Below are 20,692 nucleotides of genomic sequence, written 5' to 3'. Positions count from 1 at the left end.
AAGTTAGACCCTCTTACAACTGTACCTATCCAACTCATTAGCTGATCGTCACTCTCTGACAAGCGCGAAATTGCTCTCTGCTTTGTTTCAGGCGTTCGCGTTCGTACCTACCTGCCCATCATTTGTGGAATGACATGCGCTCGAACGTGTTCTAAGGTCAGGTTAAGTACGAGCAAGCACGCGAAGATAACAGACTACCATACTAATCAAATAAATGTTCCAGCATAATAATATTACAGACCTTTCACAGTAGGTAAACATAAATATTATTTACAGACCATAAGCTTTCCGAATATCACGAAAAGTAACAAAACAACCAAGAATAAGAGCATGATTAATCTACTTGATGTTATTTCTGTAGGCCTACAGAATATATTGATATTAGAAAACTTTATGTCTTCGGTAAGTAGAGTCAACAACGTAAACACCAATAGATAAATGTGTGAACTTATAATGGGTTTTAGAATCTTAGTCAACGTTGAGCAGCTACTTGAGTAGGTATTTAAGCACTTTAATAAATATAAAATTAATCAAGAAACCACAACGTGATACACATTTAGCATTAATAACATTTTACAAACTTCACAGGAACTGTGTGTTCGGTAAACTTTAATTAATAACGAAAATTCGTCGCGGCAATAACTGCTTGAACTGTTAACTTTCTGCGAAGTTTTTACGAGCTCCGACAGAGTTTTACGGCTCAGTGTTCATGTATGAGATTGGGGAAGTTAAGCAGGTAGTGTTGTAGTGTAGTGTAGTGTGTACCTTGGCCATCGCTCGTACATCCATCGGCATGTAGTCGCGGAAGAAAACGCGGCGCCGGCGGCGCGACATGGCGCGATGCCGCCGACCGCACCGCGCGGCGGGAACTAACGCAGCGTCGGGCTCGTAGCGTCTGGTTCGGACGCGCGGCAAACACCACAGTCAAAGCTCGCGCGGTAACTTCAGGCGCGTAAAAGCGCTTTTAAAAGCTTAATTACAAAAAGTCTTTCATACAGCTTAAAACCATGTACGATCCGAAAGAGTTCCATTTCAATGCAACTCCGTCTGATATGGTTCAAACTTTCAATGCAACAAATTATTGTAAGTTGTAACCAACATAAAAAAAATCTCCTGGGTTGTACGTGAATGAGCAGTATTTATTACTCCGTCGTAATATTTTAAGCAAGCTGATTCAAAATGTACTCGTAGTTCAAGCTAAAATTCATTTTACTAAAAGAAAGTACCTAACTCTCTAAGTAAATCCTTTAAACGTTCATATGATATTTTCTTTTGTTTTTACTAGTGTTTTCATAGCAAATGCAGAAAACCAAATATTACCTTTCAAAATAGGTTTTTTACCAGTATATTTACAGTATTAAAATGAAAATACTATGTAGCTGCGTGTACTGTGGAGGCTGCTACGAACCGCTCTTCGTAGTCGCGCTACGGCCTGTCGAGTAACTTCTCGTTGTTTGACTTAAGGATATTTTATGACGCGCCCTAAGTAAATACATAATTGAGAATACCTGTTCGTACCGTTTTACAGATATTTAAATGAAAGTTAAATAAATCCCGGAAAGTATTGTGAAGTTAATATTTGAAGTAACTGCGATGGGTTTGAGCTTCAGGCAGTTTTTGCCAAGTTGTGATTAAACAATCAGTTTGGCGTTTATTTTTATCCTACGGCCTGCAAATTAAAATTAAAAAGTTCGAAATGTTATAAATATTCCTTGAGTTTGCCGTCCATTCAAAGAAGATTAAACAGTGCTCGGTATGTAAATACTATGAATGAAAGAGAAAACAGCTCACTTCAGTACCTCTAGTAGGAAAAACTTTCGAGTTCGTTTCGTTGCGTATTGAAAGTGTCATCGAAAAATTTTGTATGAAAAATTAAACAGCGCCCCCTAGGGCGGCTATAATATAGGGGGCGCTGTTTAATTTTTCATACAACATTTTTCGATGACACTTTGAATACGCAACGAAACGAACTCGAAAGTTTTTCCTACTAGAGGTACAGTACCTCTAGTACGAAAAACTTTCGAGTTCGTTTCGTTTGCGTATTCAAAGTGTCATCGAAAAAATTTGTATGAAAAATTAAACAGCGCCCCCTAGGGCGGNGAAAAACTTTCGAGTTCGTTTCGTTTGCGTATTCAAAGTGTCATCGAAAAAATTTGTATGAAAAATTAAACAGCGCCCCCTAGGGCGGCTATAATATAGGGGGCGCTTTTTAATTTTTCATACAAAATTTTTCGATGACACTTTGAATACGCAAACGAAACGAACTCGAAAGTTTTTCGTACTAGAGGTACTGCTATATTTAGCGTATCGAGTTATCAGCGAGCGCCGAGGACTCGCGTAATCGCTCGTCGAGTGCTCGCCCACTTCCGCGGAACTAATTTCCCGTTAACTATGCGGGCAAGTTTCAACAGTTCCGCGCGAGATTGTGCCATATTTGTGAACGAACTTAGATTCATTTACAAAGTGAACATACAATGTATGATATTATATTAATATGGAATTTATCATGGAACATTTAGCTAAGGCAATCGAACTCTACACATATAAGTAATATACCTAATGCCTCTTCGAAGCAATATTGTCGGATTCGGGTTGGAAGCAGTACATAGGTAATCTAGAAACAACCGGAAAGCATAAAACAGCAATAATTAAAATGTTCACGAAAAAGTTTCAAATTAATTTATTCATAAAATATCACCGCAATACGCAAAATGAATCGGAATTGCAATCGAATGAATTTAGCTTCAACTTGCAACTCAATAAGAATTCTCATGAAAAAGTGAAGGTCTGAAGATATTTTATTGAAATACTTAATTCAGTCCGTACTTTGAACGAATACGATAAAACGAATTGAAAAAATATTACCTTCACTTAGTCTATATACAATACATACATTAGGCACCAAAACAGAGGCTCTATTGGAACCATTATTCAGTTAAGGTATTGAGGGGCTATTGTGAAGTTGCCTAAAATGTGTTATGAATGAAAACTATTCTTCCTAAGGTTTTCATATACGAGTATAGCTTCTTTACTCAAAAATACGCTTTTGTGGCGGAAAATAGGGAGCAGGGCAAACAACATGGCGACAGCAGCAGCCAGCATTAAGCCTTTGAGAAAATGGAATTTGCTCCCTGTGAGTGGATACCACATAGTTGGGTGTCTATAATAAAATAGTGCTTTTCTCTATTGTCGTTATGGATTAAACCCACATAGTTTCATTTTTATATCACACTGAAAATCATGCTGAACTCTGCCTTATATTCTATGCTATAGCTGATAATCTTCCCATCTAGGATACTTTAAACGAGTCGATTATTGTTTAATATTACACAAAATCACTTCATAAATTCATTCGAGTTGATCGATTCAAATTGAGCAATTTAAAAAGCTAATTTTCAAGATATTGCGATATTAGGCAATTGGGTCGAGCGGGGAATTGGTTCCAATTTCATCGAAGCCGCTGTGAATTTATTATGTTTAAAGCATTTTATGCTATCATCAAAAATATGGAAAAGCTCTAGATTTAATAGAATTTCATAAATTATTCCACCAACTAAGTTAAACTGATGCTCAGTATTAGCATTTTTAAAGATTTTCAAACTCCAAATTATCTGAGGTTATTTTTATTCCGTTTCCTAATAAAAGTATAAAATATAGCTTTAAAAACAGTACCGAAATTCCTTCCTTAAGTAAATACCGAAATTCCTTCCTTCCTTTTAAAAGTAACGGTTCGGACAATCATAATAAAATAGTCTCAGAACAATTTTAATTAGAAATAAGTAGAGTCGTTTCATATTACGTTTCCATAAATGTTTTACGTTTCAAATTGTTACGCCGCGGTTACGATGTGACCAATCAACTGAACAATTCGGCTGAAACATTCATTACCTTATCCCCTTATACTCGTATTCCAGAACGGTTCTGTAGCGTTACGTCACATCTTTATGTTCGAATAAAGTAAAGAGATAATACTAACTGCTTCCAAAAGTCCAAATATAACTGGGGAGGAGGAGGACATCAGATTCGGGCAAAGTTCGTTAACCCAAGAATATGCGTTTATCTTTATGACATCAGAACGGGATAGGCATCCGGCTCACTATGGGTTTGTTGACGTCACGATTAGAAAAAAATATGACGGTTGTAATAATAACAGAAAGCACGAAATGGTACAGCCAAAAGATAAGCCTTTGTAAAAAAGTCACATCTTGTACCTAATGGCGGTTAATCCGGTTAGTAATAGAGTTTCATGATGGTCAAACAAAAATAAATAAGGTACACAGTGCTACGATTTGTAGCGGTAATTTTACGATTACAAACGCGGTTTATAAAAAAATAACACAAAACCACACTTAGGTTTAGGTGGTACACTTTAACTGACTTTAATCAACTTATTTAAAGTTTGTTAGGCGACTATTATAGAGAAATCATAAAAAAATATTTAAGCTAATAATAATTTTTAAGAATCTGCAACTTTCTAAAACTTGCTGGAAAAACAATTACTACATTAGCATTCAAATTAACCACAGGGGTTAAAGTAATATAAACTAAAAGAATCGAGGAGAATTACTCCTTGAATAAGTTTGCAACTCGTCCATAAAAGTGGTAAAAGAGTATTTCATACACTCGACAGGCGACCGTCTGCCGCAGATATTTTTTTGAAACTGTTTGTACGAAAGTTTGAAGTTTATGCAAACACCAAATGGCGCTTCTCTCGTTGTAGAGTTAGACTTGTGGGTGAGACGGTTTGAAATGTACTAAGTATTGTATTAAACTATCTCGAAAGTTTGCCAGTCTAGTTAATGCAGTGTTTATATGCAAACAATATTTTTCTTGAACGAATGCGAGAAAGGGTTAACTCTTTTATTTGTAAGTGGCAGAGTTAACTATGAAAAAAATATTTTAGTTTTTTAAGACTTGGAGAACCATAAAAATCCGTAGCAATTTGTTTTAATTGAAACGTCTGTTTGTTAAAAAAATAATGTTTGTAGGTATTTCTGAGAAAATTAAACGTTTCGTAACCTACGAGACGAGACTTACATTGCCATATAAAATTAGTACATAATCATAGCAATATGTAATGATAATAGTCATAACGCAAAAGAGCTAAACGGTCATAATTACCCTTTCAAACGTTCCTATGCAAGCTATTATATGAATTAGCGAGTTCGTTGTTGCAAATGTGTTCCATTAATGCCCGTGCCGCACTCCCTCTCGGCTTTTACAAACAACTTAGTATAATTAAAATACCATTAATCACAATGGAGGCAATTTACTTAAATATTCCGCCACTCTATGTTTTTTTTGTGACGGTTTTATCCATTTTCCAATAATAGTTAACGACACATTCGAGCTTCACACGTCACAATTATTTTAGTGGTAGCATTTATAATTTTATTTTATCAAACAATACTTATTGGTAAAGTTATGAAATAAATGTAAAAAAAAGTGCGAATAAAAATAGCAAAAACGAATTGTTAAAAACATTAGCTTCAACTTAGGGCTCGTCCGGGATTTGAACCCGGGACCTCTCGCACCCGAAGCGAGAATCATACCCCTAGACCAACGAGCCGTTATCAAGCGTCGCCAAAATAACGACCTATTCCCTATTCGTACTCGCTGTCGATGACGTCATAAATTTGATGTAAACTATTTTGCTAACAATGTCCCTATGGTAACTATAATTCAGGGTTCCGTAATATAAGTAATGTAATAAAATGTTTGTTACAAAGTATGAGTAATGGATTTCAAGATAAATATTTAAGTTTTAGTAAATCATAAGTTTTCAAGCAAAGTAAGTTCAGTTTTAAGTACTTACAAAAATAAAAGAAGTGTTGGAAAGTAAGAGCTTACTATGTTAATCTATTCTAATCTAAGAAACAGAAGAGAACACTTCTGCTGGCCGCTATTACCGATGTATTACATGAATTACAGCTAAAATGCCAATATTCCCCGCAGACCACTTTGCGAGATTATAACGGAACGTTGAATTTTGCCAGATTTACCCCACGAGAACTATTTACAGGAAATAACGGCCAAAGTCGTAAGTGGTGTGAGATCTACTCGCTAGCCGTTATCGACACATGCAACAAAGTGAGATACATACTCTGTGGTAGTGCCGAGGTGCCACTCCAACTAAAAGCTAAACTCACAGCTCCCACAAAAGTTACCACTGTGACCGTAGTGGCACATACAGCGACCATCATCGCGTGCTTTAGATCAGCTAATCAACTACAGGTGAATTATAGAGCTTTGGTAAATCTACAGCTATTGCAGATTAGACTGAAAGGAAGTGAATGATTGCTGATGGTTCGCGAGTGACACCCAGGACACCGCTATAGACAAGGCGTAGAGAAGTGAATGTGGTCGATAGAGTTGGTAAGTGTAGAAGGTAACTCTGGCAAAATCACCTCGTGTGGGGGATCCAGGTCCTCATCGGTCGGCGGCGCGTCGGGGCCCCGCCACGCGCGCCCGCTCCTGCCCACAACACCTCCGTCACTATCAACAATCGCCACTTCAACTACTACACTCACAAAACACATTATAGTTCACGACAGACACATCAAAATGCGACAATACTGTATGTACTGAACAGTTTACAAGTTACACTTCACATACTCTGCATGTGCATGCGTAATGCGTATCAGATATGCATTCGATACATTTTACAATTCATTTCAGAGGATATAAACAAAGCGAGCTGTTCACGGTTATTTAATGTTTGGATTTGCATTTTAGCGCGCCAGATATACACTTTAATCATACTAGTCTGCAAGTTATAGCGTCATATCATTGATTTTTGCATTTAATGGTTTGACTGGAAGAATTTGAGCGTCGAATGTGAAAAGACTTTATGGGCAATAAATTTAAAGCTACCCTTTTGAATGCTAGACAATGGCTTTAGATCGGCGGCGACAGTTAATACGATCGTTTATGCCGCCGTAAAGCAATTGATTTCGATATCGAATAAAAAGTGGAAGTGTTGGCCGACGGCCAATGAGATGCCCGGCTTGCGAGCGAGTGCTGAGACAAGGGGCTTGAAGAAAACGGTGGGTTATTTTCGCTGTGAGATGTAAAAGAGCGGACGAAAGCGAACGCTCGACGAGGACTCAGCCTTTGCTTTCGTATTTTAAGGGTGCTTTAGCGTTTAAGCGCCTTTATGAGAGGCACCGCGGCGTCGAGGGATTTACGCCTCGCTCATTAGAGTGGGTGCGGGCTTTAAACTGTGCCCTGATGACGCGGAATTTACTTCGGATCGCTTTTATCTGGCGATTTGTGAGAATCTCGTTAAGGTGGCTGTGATTGCTTTGTAGAGCGTGTGGTTATTGGTGATGGTCACCTGTAGGCGTGCTCGTGCGCCGGCAGGCCCAGGCCGGAGTCCTCGGAGGGCGAGCGGTGGTCGGCCACGAGGGGAGCCTCCGCCGGCCCCTCCTACAACAATAACCCTCGACACCTCACCCAAACTCCTATTTCACTTATTCGTATTTATCAGAACTAGTTACTATAAAATTACTACCAATTAAGTTAGCTTTTTGTTGCAAGATAAGTACTTGAAATTCGCAACGCTTTTTTGCTGTCCAAATTCCTAGCCAACGACAGACTAACACTTTGAATAATTTATGCGAGTGCAAATCAAGCGAGGGAGATATAATCCGGGGTTCTGCCGAGTCCTTTGTTAGGATCACATTGAGATAAGTTCTGCGGACAATCTACTTGTAATAAGGCGTACATTTATTGCGGCCGTACGTCAGATAAGAGGAGATGCTTTACCTAGTTTATAGGTAGGTACAGGTATACACAGATATTTCATGTCAAATTAGAGAAGCTACTACCACTGAAAGCGAAAAAATGAAGTGTTGGTCTAACGTCGAGACATGCGGGGTAGAAAGGGGTGATAATGCTACTTACCGGGTCGTGCAACTCATGCATGGTGGAGGAAGGTAACATGTGCCGCTCTCCCCCGCGCTACGGACAAATTACGAGCTACAGCCTTTTGCACATTATACACTGTCAGCTATCCATTAATAATAAATGTACATTTACCTGCTCTTAAACACGAGATAATATGTATATTATAACATCAATTTCATCTATTCCATGTATGTGTTAATGTAAATATTAACTGTATAGGTTGATACAAGTAGCGAAACAATGGCTTCTCTTCATATTAGTTCAACAATCTGGCCAACGACATAATAATATACCTACTCATTCAAGCTTTGATAGGTTTTGCTATTCTGCTGAGAAAGTCTAGTCAAGTCCCAAAAAAGTGCAAAGCCTGGAGTCGTGCCAAATGACGTGCAGCCTGAATAGATACGAGGATCTAACGTGGCCTCCATTTCTTGCTTCGAGACTATTCAATTTTGGATACTGACGAAAAAATTATACTTTTGCAAAAGTAATTCCGAATTAAGCCTTTATCTCGAGTAAAAAAGAGAGCAAATTGTAATTAGTAGCTCCAGGTGCTGCACAGATAATGAGATTAATATTGAGCCGCCTTAATGAACTCGCTGAAACACGGCCTGTATCCTCTTTTTGCTAAGTCGGCTACAATGGCACTGCGGGAAAATTGCTGACCTCCTACATTGAAAAGGGTATCTAAAATGTGCCTTGTTTATTTATGTACCTCATGTAAGACTCTACTGTTAAAGTAAATGATCACTGTATTAGGTAGTGGATTATCTAATAAATAATAAATACCTTTATATGATGATCACCAGCCTCTTCCCCTCTCCTATAGACAAGCTCGTCGAACCTCGGCCTATCTTCAGGAAGCATAAATTCCCGAATTTCCGTCAGAAGTGTATACTATAACAAAACAACATTATTTTATTAACCGTTCCAAAATTATGCATTATATAAAACTAATGGAACAGTCACATGATTCGCTGAAAATATAAAAACACTATAAAAGCTCATACCTACACTCGCGGAATGTGAAAAAGAGTGAACATTTTTAAATACATCCCGCTGTTTATTTGGTTGAAAATGTTGAAATAACAGTTTTAAATGTCAGATAAATAACTCTCCTGCAATTAAGTTTGTTACGGTTTAAAAATAAAAGCTATTGCATTAACTTAATTTTATTTAAGGATCGATTCCATTCAGCCATTTTTGATTAGACGTGATTACGTATTCTATCTAAAAGCTAGTAGAGATTACATTGTTTGTTACGACAAACAATCTCATTGGCATTCACTTGATATTCTGTACATGATATTATCATCCATTCTTCTGAGATATTTATCATAATATTCCAAAAGCACCACATTTATCGTACGTAAATTAATGGAACCAAATACATCTTCGCTAAACCTAATTCTGTCATAGTGCCAAGTGACGTTGTTCGCGCGAATCTAATCGCGCCATATCGGGGCACTATCCAAAATTGCTTTCAGAATTTTCGTATTATCGACTCCCGATGATGTTATCAGGAATGTACGAAATACGAATTGACTCTGGTACAAAAGCCTACGACAAATTAGGAGGTCATTAACTTAATGTACGCTTTCTTGTGGCGTTTAATAAAATTCGTGCCACTGCGTAACGTGCGCGGGATTTGCGACATTTGTATCTACATAATAAATAAGAGCGCTGTTTTTTTTTGTAAAAAGGCTAAGGTTCTTATTGTGATTGATTTGAAGATAATGTATTTTATAGTAGCGCCTGATAGCACTAACTAATACACAATACCCGATGCTATTCGATCGCATCAAATGGATAGCTATAAATCAAATTAACACGTCCCATTAATTAGCCTGTTCCGTATTAGGCTAAGGCCAATAGAAGCTGTGATTCATGCGTAGCATGGTGATTTATTTTAAATGAGATAACTAAGACAATCACAGAATTAAGTTTTATACTATATGCATTGCGGACTATATAGGATTCTCCAAAGTTCTTTCGATTTATTTGTTTATTGTATAGAAACAACAGTACAAAAGGCAAACTTAATGCTCTTACTAAGTTTGACTTTACAAGTTAACGAAACTACTGTAATTTGCTCAAGGAAGCCCTTTCTAAGCTTGTGATTTCTCAACTTGGCAATAAAATTTAACTGCAGCGAAAGAGGATTCTCAGTACTGTGGTTGGTAAATACGAGTTTTATAAAATACACAGCTGTTTAAAGAGTACTAAAACAACAGTTAAAATAATAAGACCAGACGCATTTTTTTCACAGAAACGACACAGATTCCACTTAATTTCAAAGCTGCTGGCTATATAAGAGCACTACTGAGTTCTCGCTCTTACTCGTATATAGCATCAATAAACTGTTATTGTCCGTAAAATTTTTACTGTATATTAAAGAGTCTTAGTTCTAAGCTTATAAAAAAGCTTTATGCTTAAACACGATGCACTTTTTCTTTTAATTCAATGGTAGTCTCTTATTATCCAATTCATTATAGCCATACTCTGCCATGTTTATGATAAGTGCCTCTTCTTTTCTTCGCGAGGAACGTATAGAAATTATCCTTACGTGAATAGAGTGACATAGAGTGGTCTTAGCACTCTGAGCATCTGCACTGCGTATTCATCAATGCAGTAGACACAGACACAACAGTAACTATGAGATAACAACGTATGCTAGTTTCATAAGCAATATTGCCTTATGGTGTGTATTTAGGGGTCAGCTAGTTAGAGCTAAAAGACTTTTGGCTACCATAACTATAGAGCTTTTTGCTTGGCTTTGTTTTATTCATAAAGCAATTGTACTTTATGCTACTGCTATAGGCAAGTTATTTGCTGTCTACGATAACGTACAAAGACTTGGCTGTATCCAATATCATAATAATTATTGAAAACATTGAATTTAATTAATTTTTAGTCTGAATTCTGTACTCTGTCCTATTTTTTGTACGAATATTTATCTGTTTATGAAAAGTGTTTGTTTCTCAAATATTGATAAATAAATAAATAAATCATTGATTTTGTCATCTTAAGAGCCCTTTACTCTCAATATTCGAGACACAATTTATTTATTTATTTACTAGCTTTTCGCCCGCGGCTTCGCCCGCGTGTAATTTTGTCTGTCACAGAAAAACAATATCGCGCGCGTATTTGCTCACCGTTTAGACCTACCCTGGACTACGACAAACATTTTTAAACCAAAATCAGCCCAGCCGTTCTAGAGTTTTAATCAGACTTACGAACATCAATTCATTTTAATTTATATAGATAGAAGATAGAAGATTAATGCAAAACACTTGTAAGCTTACAGAGCAGGTCCAAATCCACAAAGTTGTACCCACAGGTCACACACACGCGTTCGGGTCGAATGTAAGTCAGTCCTCCCATGTAGGTACGGCTTGATGCGCAAACCTTGCCATTCGTGACGTAAAAGGTCCCTCAGGGATCGTGTAAAAGGCGGGAGATGTAAGTCTACATGTCGTTTACCCTTACGTGTACGCTGCTAGTGCGTTGCTCTTAGATATGAATACGAGTATAATAAAGTTTCTGACAGTGATTGAAACACACTCTTTACTTTTTACCTACATATTGCGATGTGATCCTTCATTTAAAGACGCGTAATTTTTGAGGCCCAAAACTTTCAGTTCTTTTTAAACAATTTTTAAATGCTACTGTTAGGGGGGAGTGGGATCATCTCAATATCAAGTACCAAGTCATCCCAAATCTAGCAAGTCGTCCCATCCCAAAGCAGTCGACGGGGTCGGGCTAGCGTTTTTCGAATCTCGTACAATCGAACAAAGTGTTAAAGTAGTTAGCTGAAGAGATTCAATTCAATGCGTTTTCTGTAGCTGTGCCTTTAATAATATAAGTAAAATATGTAAATAGAACGGTAAAATAGGACCACCTCACGTTCTTCCCGAGGATGTCGTAAAAGGTGACTTTTTCACGTTATTTTTCAGCGTGGGAAGTGTAGGTAAATTGTCTTTCCATTTTTGAGAGTATACCTATTCTTGTTGTGGATACTAAGCGACTTGATGATGATGATGATGTTGATGATGACTGTAGTTATGACCTCTTCTACTGACAATCTTACCTTCTGCGGCGTATCTAGCAGGTCCCTTAGCACAGTGAGGAACGCGTCGGGCGTGAGCCGGCGGGCCGCGTACTCCTCCATGTAATAAGCGAGCGCGGGCAGGTCACTCTGAGGGAGGAGTGACCGCGCTTTCTGCTCTACAGCCACCGCTGCAGCGCCTCTTCTTCTTCCCCAGCCGCTTATTCTACACGGATATTGAAAATTATGGCTAAGTTTATGCACAATAGAAAATGTTTGCTACGACGAGACCTATTCATGTCTGCAGAATGACGCCAAAACTACTTTTACAGGGATGAATATGCGTCTTGAACTGACTAAAAAAATACATATTTATCTGGCACTTGGTCTTTGTTAATGAGTCAACTTTATTTAGATCATCAGTAAGGTTATGTCATCAACAATAACTGCCTAAAAACATACGAGTATTTATCTACATTTTGACTAGGTACATTCATGCTACTTGCAAACTAAAGTGTCTAAAGTAAATAGGTAGCTCACTCTGCATAATTATGTTAACTGCATTTAGGATGTAGGTAACATAGGAACCTATCATAATTCGAAAATTTTATAAATGTTAACGTCATTAATTTGTTATCCTGCAGTAGGTATATTCTGATTGACCTAATGACAATGATTGTAGTAAAGACTAAATTACCTGATGGTGATGAGAATACTAACCTTGGTGCAGCATCTCGTTCCCCATACGCCGTGCAGGCGTGCGGAACTTTCCCTACATCCCTGACCAGCAGGGACATCCTTTTGTGATACTTGAGCTGTGCGACCGCCTCGTCGTGCGTCACGTCCACGAACGACTGTCCGTTCACCTCCAGGATCTGGTCTCCTACCTGGCAAGCAATGTATACCTAATGAATCAATTGCTCCCAATTTTTTAGTCCATATAAAAATATTTTTCTATTTCTGTGATTTTATTTTAAGCTAAAAGAAGTAAATTGTTTCCTAAATGAATATAAAATGAATGAAAGACGGTCTTTATAAAAAAACAAGGGAAACTTTATAAACTTCAAATTACTTTTCTCTAGAAATTATTATTTTAGGGCAAAACTTTGTCTTTCTTTTGATTATTAGAAACCAACGAGTTAACAAAGGTAGAGCTGTTAAAAATCAGTGAGGCAAATATGATCTAAAAGTTTTATTATTTTCTCTTTCTAACGTCATTCAGAATAACCCGATAAATAAGTGCTTGGTATTCAAAAAGATTCAGATAATATTAACTTCATAACCCTTTCATGAAATCATAAAAATCTTAAGATCCTCTTTTCATAAAATACTTTAGTAGGAAAGGGTTGGTATGATTTGAAATTCAAAGATAAACTTCTACTATTCTGAATTGAAATTAGAATCTTTTATCTTCTAGAGATTACAATTAGGAGGGTTACAAGATAAGAATAGGATTATAAAGGCCATTATTCTAAAAGTAGATACGTGACAGTAATTTGATTTCACAGTTGAAATATTTGTCCATCTGTCCCTTACGGATAAGGAAATCTGACGTGAAACCTACCGATACTGAAACACACTGAAATTCAACGATAACTTATCGCAGAAAGTAACAAAAGCTATGCCCACGAAGTGGCATTTGCATTGTTACGGTCGAAATTGCCCTCTTAATTCTTGGCTTTGTTGCTTAATGAAAATTCTTGAGGTATTGTTTGGTGGTGAAAGTTTTTAAACGTAAGTTATGAGTTTCGGATGTGGCGTGCGGGGGGCGGTGTGGGCTCGAACTCAAACACTATAAATTTCCCGCCACACCTCGCCGCGGGCACCATTCGCCATGAAATACGATTTCGCGTACTTCCTTAAATTAGAGAGGTAGACACTAACGCCCAACACTAACATTTGCGTCTAGGATTTAATAAAATTATTAACTAAAGTTTTGGCTAATCTATGTTTACGAAGTAGTAAGAATACCCGTTTGTGAGCATAAAGAACTATTTGAGATATTTATATTCTCCTCAAGTGATCTTATTTGAAATCATAACAAGTGCAAGGACATACAACTTTACTGAAGCTTATAAACTTGACATTCACAGTAATATATTTAAAATACCACGACTATTTTACTGTCAAGACAAAACAAACAAAAAGACAGCACTTTTCCCCTTTGAATGTCACGTGAATCAACCTCTATTTAAAATGATTCAAAGTTTTCATTGCGGCAAGACATAATAATAGTGAGCAAGCAATTTACGGTATTATAGACGTGCGACCGCCGAGACTTGGTCTAGCACCGGTTTATTGCAACCATTGTAAGTTTCTTTAACTGCACTCCGAGGTAATTTGCAAGCAATTGCACTTCAGGATTTATTAATATTACATTTCAGTTTGTTCAGGTGCTTCACTTTATATTACGTGCTAGTGAAATGAAATGACTCACTGAGGTTTTTTCTAGATAACAAAAGAACAAATTTACATAGAAACTTAGAACATGAGTTGATAACTATATTCTTACGTATTTTGAAAGTTCTCGTCCTGGGTAAAAAGATTCATACAATATAGTGATCCAATACTCAATTAACACCTAACACTTCGTAAGTTTCAAAATATAAGGTTCTAACTAATGCAGTCTTTAAACAAGTTTGGCGCAAATCCAAACCCATTAATAACTAAAACCATTAGATTCTGTACTTAGTACCTACCTTTGCTGTTGGGAATAAGATAACATACAGAAGATTAGTTAAATTATTTTGTTTTTAAACGATATTCATTTCAAGGAATCTTAATAATTCGTAGTACGAATGTACTACGATACATATTCCTTATTATAATAGTCTTGTTATATTCCATTTGTTTGTAGGTATCAGCGACTGTTGACTAATAAGATAATTTGGGCAGTGACTCTACCAAATGATTCATAGTTATCTCAATTTTGTTACCTATGTAGTTACATTATAGCTGCCTTTTTATTAGAAAATGTTTATAAATAGCACCTAAGCCCTCTTAGTCTAAGCCCAATTCGGATAATCCGATTACTGAAATTACTTTATTAAACACGTTTCGTGCATATTCATTTTTAGATTCAATATCAAGTTTTAGGTAATATTCTAATTACAAAAATGTTCCTTCGAAAAATTCTATAAATATTTGTGAAAGCCCAGGACAGGTCGCGCAGTACATAATGAAGTAAATAGAAGAAAACACCAGAGACGTGATTTCAATTCAACCTTCCCGAGAATGTGTCCGTGGTACGTGTTGGACGTTGGCATTACATTGGCGTGCCTCCACTTCCTACATACTAGTACGAGTATATACCCTGTGCCCTTATTGCTATTCCGCACACGAGAGGTCCGTACCCATTAGTTATATTTTTTGAAATCGTTTAAACCCATAACGATAAATTTAGGTTATTAAAGAACGATTTTACTGGTAGATAATGGTATCTGGGTGTAGATCTAAATTACATTACAAGTACCTACCTATATTTTAATTAATGATAGTGCTTTGTTTGTAGAACTCTTCGGAGGAACCTTACGTCCAATAGTAGGTAAAAGTATTGGCATATTCTGAAATAATGACCTACCTCTACCTACATATCAATTTGGAGCACAGAGTGCCCCTTTATACAAATTAGTCCATGTACAAATTGGTCAGAAATAAAATATTGTCTGAAATTTTCAGCGCATTCAGCTCTAACTGCATCCTAAAGTTATGTCCNCAATTTGTAAGATATACCTGAAAACCCCGATAAAGCAGCTATTAAGAATAATATAAAAAAACATAACCCTCCTTGTGACGTAATTGGGTAATAAAATGTACCAAAATATTTCAGTCCAACTTACTGTCAACTCGACGACGCGCTTTAGAATCAAAGATTGAATTTGAATTATGCCTTATTTTACAATTCACATTGAAAACAATATGACTTGCTTGAGCTTTTTCGATTTTTTCACAAAAATAACAAATAGTCAAGAAGAGATTACAAAATTTTTGCAGCGGCTGACAGATTTCATAATCTTCTTTGACAGGTGACAATTAAACCATAGACAATTGCCATATGAAAAACACACTTTTCCAATATTTTTGTTTGCCATGAGATTCTGGTACACCATAAAAGTATTGGCATATTCTGAAATAATGACCTACCTCTACCTACATATCAATTTGGAGCACAGAATACCTAATAAAAAAAACCGGGAGTAACAAATGGTGCCCCTTTATACAAATTAGTCCATGTACAAATTGGTCAGAAATAAAATATTGTCTGAAATGTTCAGCGCATTCAGCTCTAACTGCATCCTAAAGTTATGCCCGACGAGAAATATTTAAGACAAATGCTGCTCTAAAGCCCGCTATTTTTCAAGTGTTTCAACGAGCGCAATAATTTTCGCCTGCGAAACGTATCGCGACTCAAATGAGCCACGATGCTACGTAACGGCCCGCTAAGGCATTGGATACCTCGCTGTATTTCAGACGCCGTCTCACAATACGTATTTCATGATTTACTGTAATGATTTTGCTCCTGCGGGAAAAGACTCAAGGTCCAAAATTACATCTGTGAAAGTGCCTGAAACACAACAGCTAGCTTCCTGGAACCTCTCCTCCTCAATTCCCGGTAAGTCCGTCGCTTTACCAAACAGATTTGTAAAGCATGTTTTTACAGATGTATTTTTTAACTACCTCAATTTTATTTTCAATCTTTAGTTATGTTAGAATGCCTGAACGTTGCTACTAGAACTATATTTTAGTCATAGTTTGTTTTCTTTAGTATTATTTGTTCACATAAATGACATTATACGAGTCTATGGGGCACCTAATACAAGTACAATAGGAGTATTTTTACATCTCTTGTCTACTAATTAGTGCGGTTTTTTTACAAAAAATAATAGTGAAGTTATGTATTGCAATCACTTGACAAAGATCGCTCTAACATTATCTACGTCGACAATAGCCCAACTGAAGCACCCTTTTTCACGTTGACCCCTTATCGGCAGATGCCTAACAGCAGTCAAAAATATAACAAAAGTCAAACGGCGCCGTACAAAGAGCCGCAGACAACGGCTCCGAAGACAAAGCCACCTCCGCCACCCCACAATTGCTCACAGACACAAAGCGCGAATGATTAATATGTCGTTTAATTAATTGACGCTTTTGGAACAAAAGTATATGGTTTACTTGACAACCATTGGCTTACCGACTTTTTGAAACGTGGTTTATTTTGATAAATTGTTTTTGCGAAAGTAGGTAGGTACTAAGTAAAACGTTTTCTTTACATCATTTCTTACTCGTTTTGTCTGAGTTCCGGAAGTAGACATGTGAATTCTGGTTTAGAGACAAATAAAAATGTAGAGAGAACTTCAAAATAACTTATCCTGGAGAAAGTTTCCAAAATCCTAACCCAATAATGCGAATCAATTTCTCTTTTACGACCCTACATAAAATAACTCTAAAAAAAAATTCTCACCATGAGGCCAGCTCTGTCAGCAACGGAGTCCTTGTCGACGCCCGTGATGTAGATGCCGAGGTTGTACTCCAGGCCCCCTCTGATCATCAGGCCTAGCGACTGCCCCGGCTCTATGCACAGGTCCACCTGAGAACAAGAGCTCTTTTGATACAAAAAGCCAGGCGATAGTCATTTGTTTAAATAGTAATAATATGAATCTTTCAAAAATATCATACCTACCTACAGTTATTAAGTTTTTATAGCTTGTTTGTTCGTTGTTTGAGTACTTTTTCTTGAGTTTTATACGAGTAATAGCGTAGCATGCAAGAGATAATGAGACAACAACGCTGCAAAGACGAGATAAAACTTAATACTCGTTTAAAAACCGTGTAAAATTATTTCACAATTTCATTTTAGCCTTTGCTTCAAAACCAGCGTAGCTTTTATCTAAAATTAAATAGGTAGGTATGACGACGACACTAACAGCTAGTTTATTCATTCAGATGATGTTTATTGCGTGGGCGAGTGACGTCAGAAACGATGCGGGCTGACGACTCGCCCGCACCGGGCTCATTACGACCACTAACGGTGGTTTAGTGGCCAGTGGACACCGATTAGCATACCAGCTGGCCCTCACTCGCCATCCCCCTCCCACAACCCACCCCACGTATGTGCATTCGCATATTTACGGCCGGGAAATTGGAGCATAAAATTTTATGATGACGTAAAATCATTAGAAACAGCGTCAAAGCAATAAATGTGGACGGGAAATGTTTTCCGTATATATCGCGTCTAACGTGCATATACCTACCTTAGAATAAAGTAGTTGAGCAAACACCTTATTCAGGTTCACTTTTCACGTCGCTGCATCGTATTTTAACAGCCTGCAGGAATTTACCAAAACGATTTGTGTCTACCTGATTGAGGCAGGTGCAAATGACTTTAACGAGTCCATTTAAAAGGAAAAACTAGCTCGTCTAAACACACGAAGGAAATAAAACTTCTGTGCTTACACACAAAAGATTCACAAAAGTTACTTTTAATATGGAAAACGACTTAAATATGCTGTGAAAATCATAAATTGATAGTGGGCTGAAGTTCTAGATAGCAGTAATGTTAGTAGGTACATCAAACTGTTTTCCTAGTCGCTTTTTCTCCCGAATATTCTGGACTATCATAATATCTTTTTTTGTTTATCGATAGTAAATCATAAGAATTGTAATTAAGTAAGCGATATGTTCGCTCAGTAAAACTGTTTTTTTTTAAATACCGAGTGTTTAGCCAATCAAGTTCATGTGACTTACCCTTCGCACTGATCTATCTTTACTAGCAGAACGTGGAGGCCTCATCGGCGGCGGCGACGCGGGCCTCCCGTACCGGTCCATCCACGAGCACGAAGCTCGGCCCACCAGAGCGCCAGCTGTCCGCACCGTCATCGTCAGCTGGCGGCAGGACTTCAGCATCTGTTGGAGACGATGGAGATTAAAGAAGTCCTTACATAATAGAGCCCTGCTTATTTTTAAACCACTTCTCTGATAAGAAGAGTGAGAGATAGTCACAACAGCATTCTAAAAACAGTGGCGGAGAACTACAACTCTCCGATTGTTATGAAATTTCTCTAAACCTTAATGTTTACTAACCCTAGTTTACAAGTATATTCCGCGTGATCAAAGGGTGATGAAATATACGTCCTACCTAAGGTAGGTAAAGAAATTATGTAGAGTTAATTTAATTATTCAGAATTTCCGCTTGGGGTAGCTTTGGAGCTTATATTAGCGTTCTTAAACGTACCTACATTCAATACTACATAGTAAACTACTATTTTTGGTGCAAAAACATTCTGGTGTAAAGCTAGATGAGCTGTAGTCCGTAAGTAAGGTAATTTAATGTTTTAAAATATTTTGAGAAACCAACTAAAGTTGAAATATGTACAGGTGAAGTTATTGCAGAAAAGTGCACGGTTATTAAATTACCGATTTAGTTAGAGCGTACCAAATTGAAAGTTTTATGCTCGGCTTACTGACTTAGTACGCGGAGGACACCTTCGTAAATAAATAAAGATCTCTCCCATTGGGATATTCCCTCGATACATCGAAAGAAGAAAACTTTCAGCTTGTGCAGGTAAGTAAAGGCTTGAAAAATATCGTATAGGCTTAAACCATATCCTTTATTACATATTAGAAGCATGAAAAACCCCTAAAAAAGTTAGTTCGAAATATATTTTCGTGTACGACTTGTTTTGTACTAAAATGTTACACTGAACACTTTATGGTTCTTCTCGATGGCCCATAGCGAAAATAATAAGAGTTTCAAACCGTAATATACTTTCATACCGCAATAAAAAGAAATGAAATGAATTGGAATGTCTCTGCACATTCACGTGCAAAATAACCCTATTAACATACTCGTACATGCTTACGTGTTTCCGAGCTCTTTTTGAATGCGAATTTTTTACTGTGTCTTATACAATTAAAATCCAAGTTTAGTGAATTTCACATTGTTTCACACTTATTACGAGTAATCATTGAATTCAATCCTTTGTAGGCAAACAATTGAAGTGTAGGTACATTCGTTATATTTTTAAATTAGATAATGTTTTAAGCCTTGGTTAAAACGTAGTGTCGCGTAACTTTGAGCGGTAGATGCTAACTATTGCAAATGTGATTTTAATGAAAAGCTACACTAACAAACATCTATCCAAACCCACAAACATCTATATTTATTTATATTACTTAGGTAAAACAATGAGTATACTTAAATCGTTATCACAAGAAATAACAGTCCTTTTTATGTTGCTTTATACGTTTAAAAACGTATCCGTACTACGAAATCCCCGTAGCACGTAGGCATCGTAGCATGCGAGGTTACTCGTAATAATGCATGCTACACACTTTTCCACGCGTGATATAATGACGCTATAAATTGATTTTGCCTAAAAGAGACGCCTCTAAAAACATCTTTAGAGCCCACCACATAAGATTTGTAGCGATAATTTCTTATTGTGATACCATAACGATAAGTGTAATGTGTAACGGGCGCGTGAACTTCTCGTGCTTAGGTATTACGCAACCACGCACAACCTCTGAACTGAATGTGGCACAAAGACAGCCTTTATACGTTTACCTAGAACTTTGAGGCTTCTTTTATTCCAAGAAAACTCATGTATGTGTACGAGTACATAATGATATCATCGTGAATAAATAAACAAACACGATACGAGTGAATTAGCAAAGAATCAAAAGTATGTAACTACATAAATATAGTACTTAGTGGATGTTGTTGTATTTATCGGCTCA

General features: G+C 37.1%; 1 protein-coding gene and 1 non-coding gene across 2 annotated transcripts in view; both read right to left on the bottom strand.

The window, feature by feature from the left end:
• The window catches only part of dysc (whirlin protein dyschronic), a 71,570-nt gene that overhangs the window by 34,016 nt on the left and 16,862 nt on the right, over window positions 1–20,692 (bottom strand). The window contains exons 6-13 of the mRNA XM_028310909.1: window positions 18,701–18,859; window positions 17,418–17,543; window positions 12,677–12,843; window positions 11,999–12,182; window positions 8,698–8,805; window positions 7,906–7,962; window positions 7,337–7,428; window positions 6,408–6,495 (exon numbers count right to left, since the gene is read on the bottom strand). Of these exons, the coding sequence (XP_028166710.1) occupies window positions 6,408–6,495; window positions 7,337–7,428; window positions 7,906–7,962; window positions 8,698–8,805; window positions 11,999–12,182; window positions 12,677–12,843; window positions 17,418–17,543; window positions 18,701–18,859 (981 nt within the window). The remainder of the gene's footprint in view (window positions 1–6,407; window positions 6,496–7,336; window positions 7,429–7,905; window positions 7,963–8,697; window positions 8,806–11,998; window positions 12,183–12,676; window positions 12,844–17,417; window positions 17,544–18,700; window positions 18,860–20,692) is intronic.
• On the bottom strand, window positions 5,498–5,569 carry TRNAP-CGG (transfer RNA proline (anticodon CGG)). Its single transcript has one exon. It is a non-coding gene; the product is annotated as a tRNA-Pro (tRNA).

The sequence above is a fragment of the Ostrinia furnacalis genome, unplaced genomic scaffold, assembly GCF_004193835.3.
Source record: "Ostrinia furnacalis isolate ACB-3 unplaced genomic scaffold, ASM419383v2 OfSCF3139, whole genome shotgun sequence".
In the NCBI taxonomy this organism is placed as follows: domain Eukaryota; kingdom Metazoa; phylum Arthropoda; class Insecta; order Lepidoptera; family Crambidae; genus Ostrinia; species Ostrinia furnacalis.
Note: the sequence above shows the minus strand (reverse complement) of the source record. Positions and strands in the feature narration are given on the sequence as shown.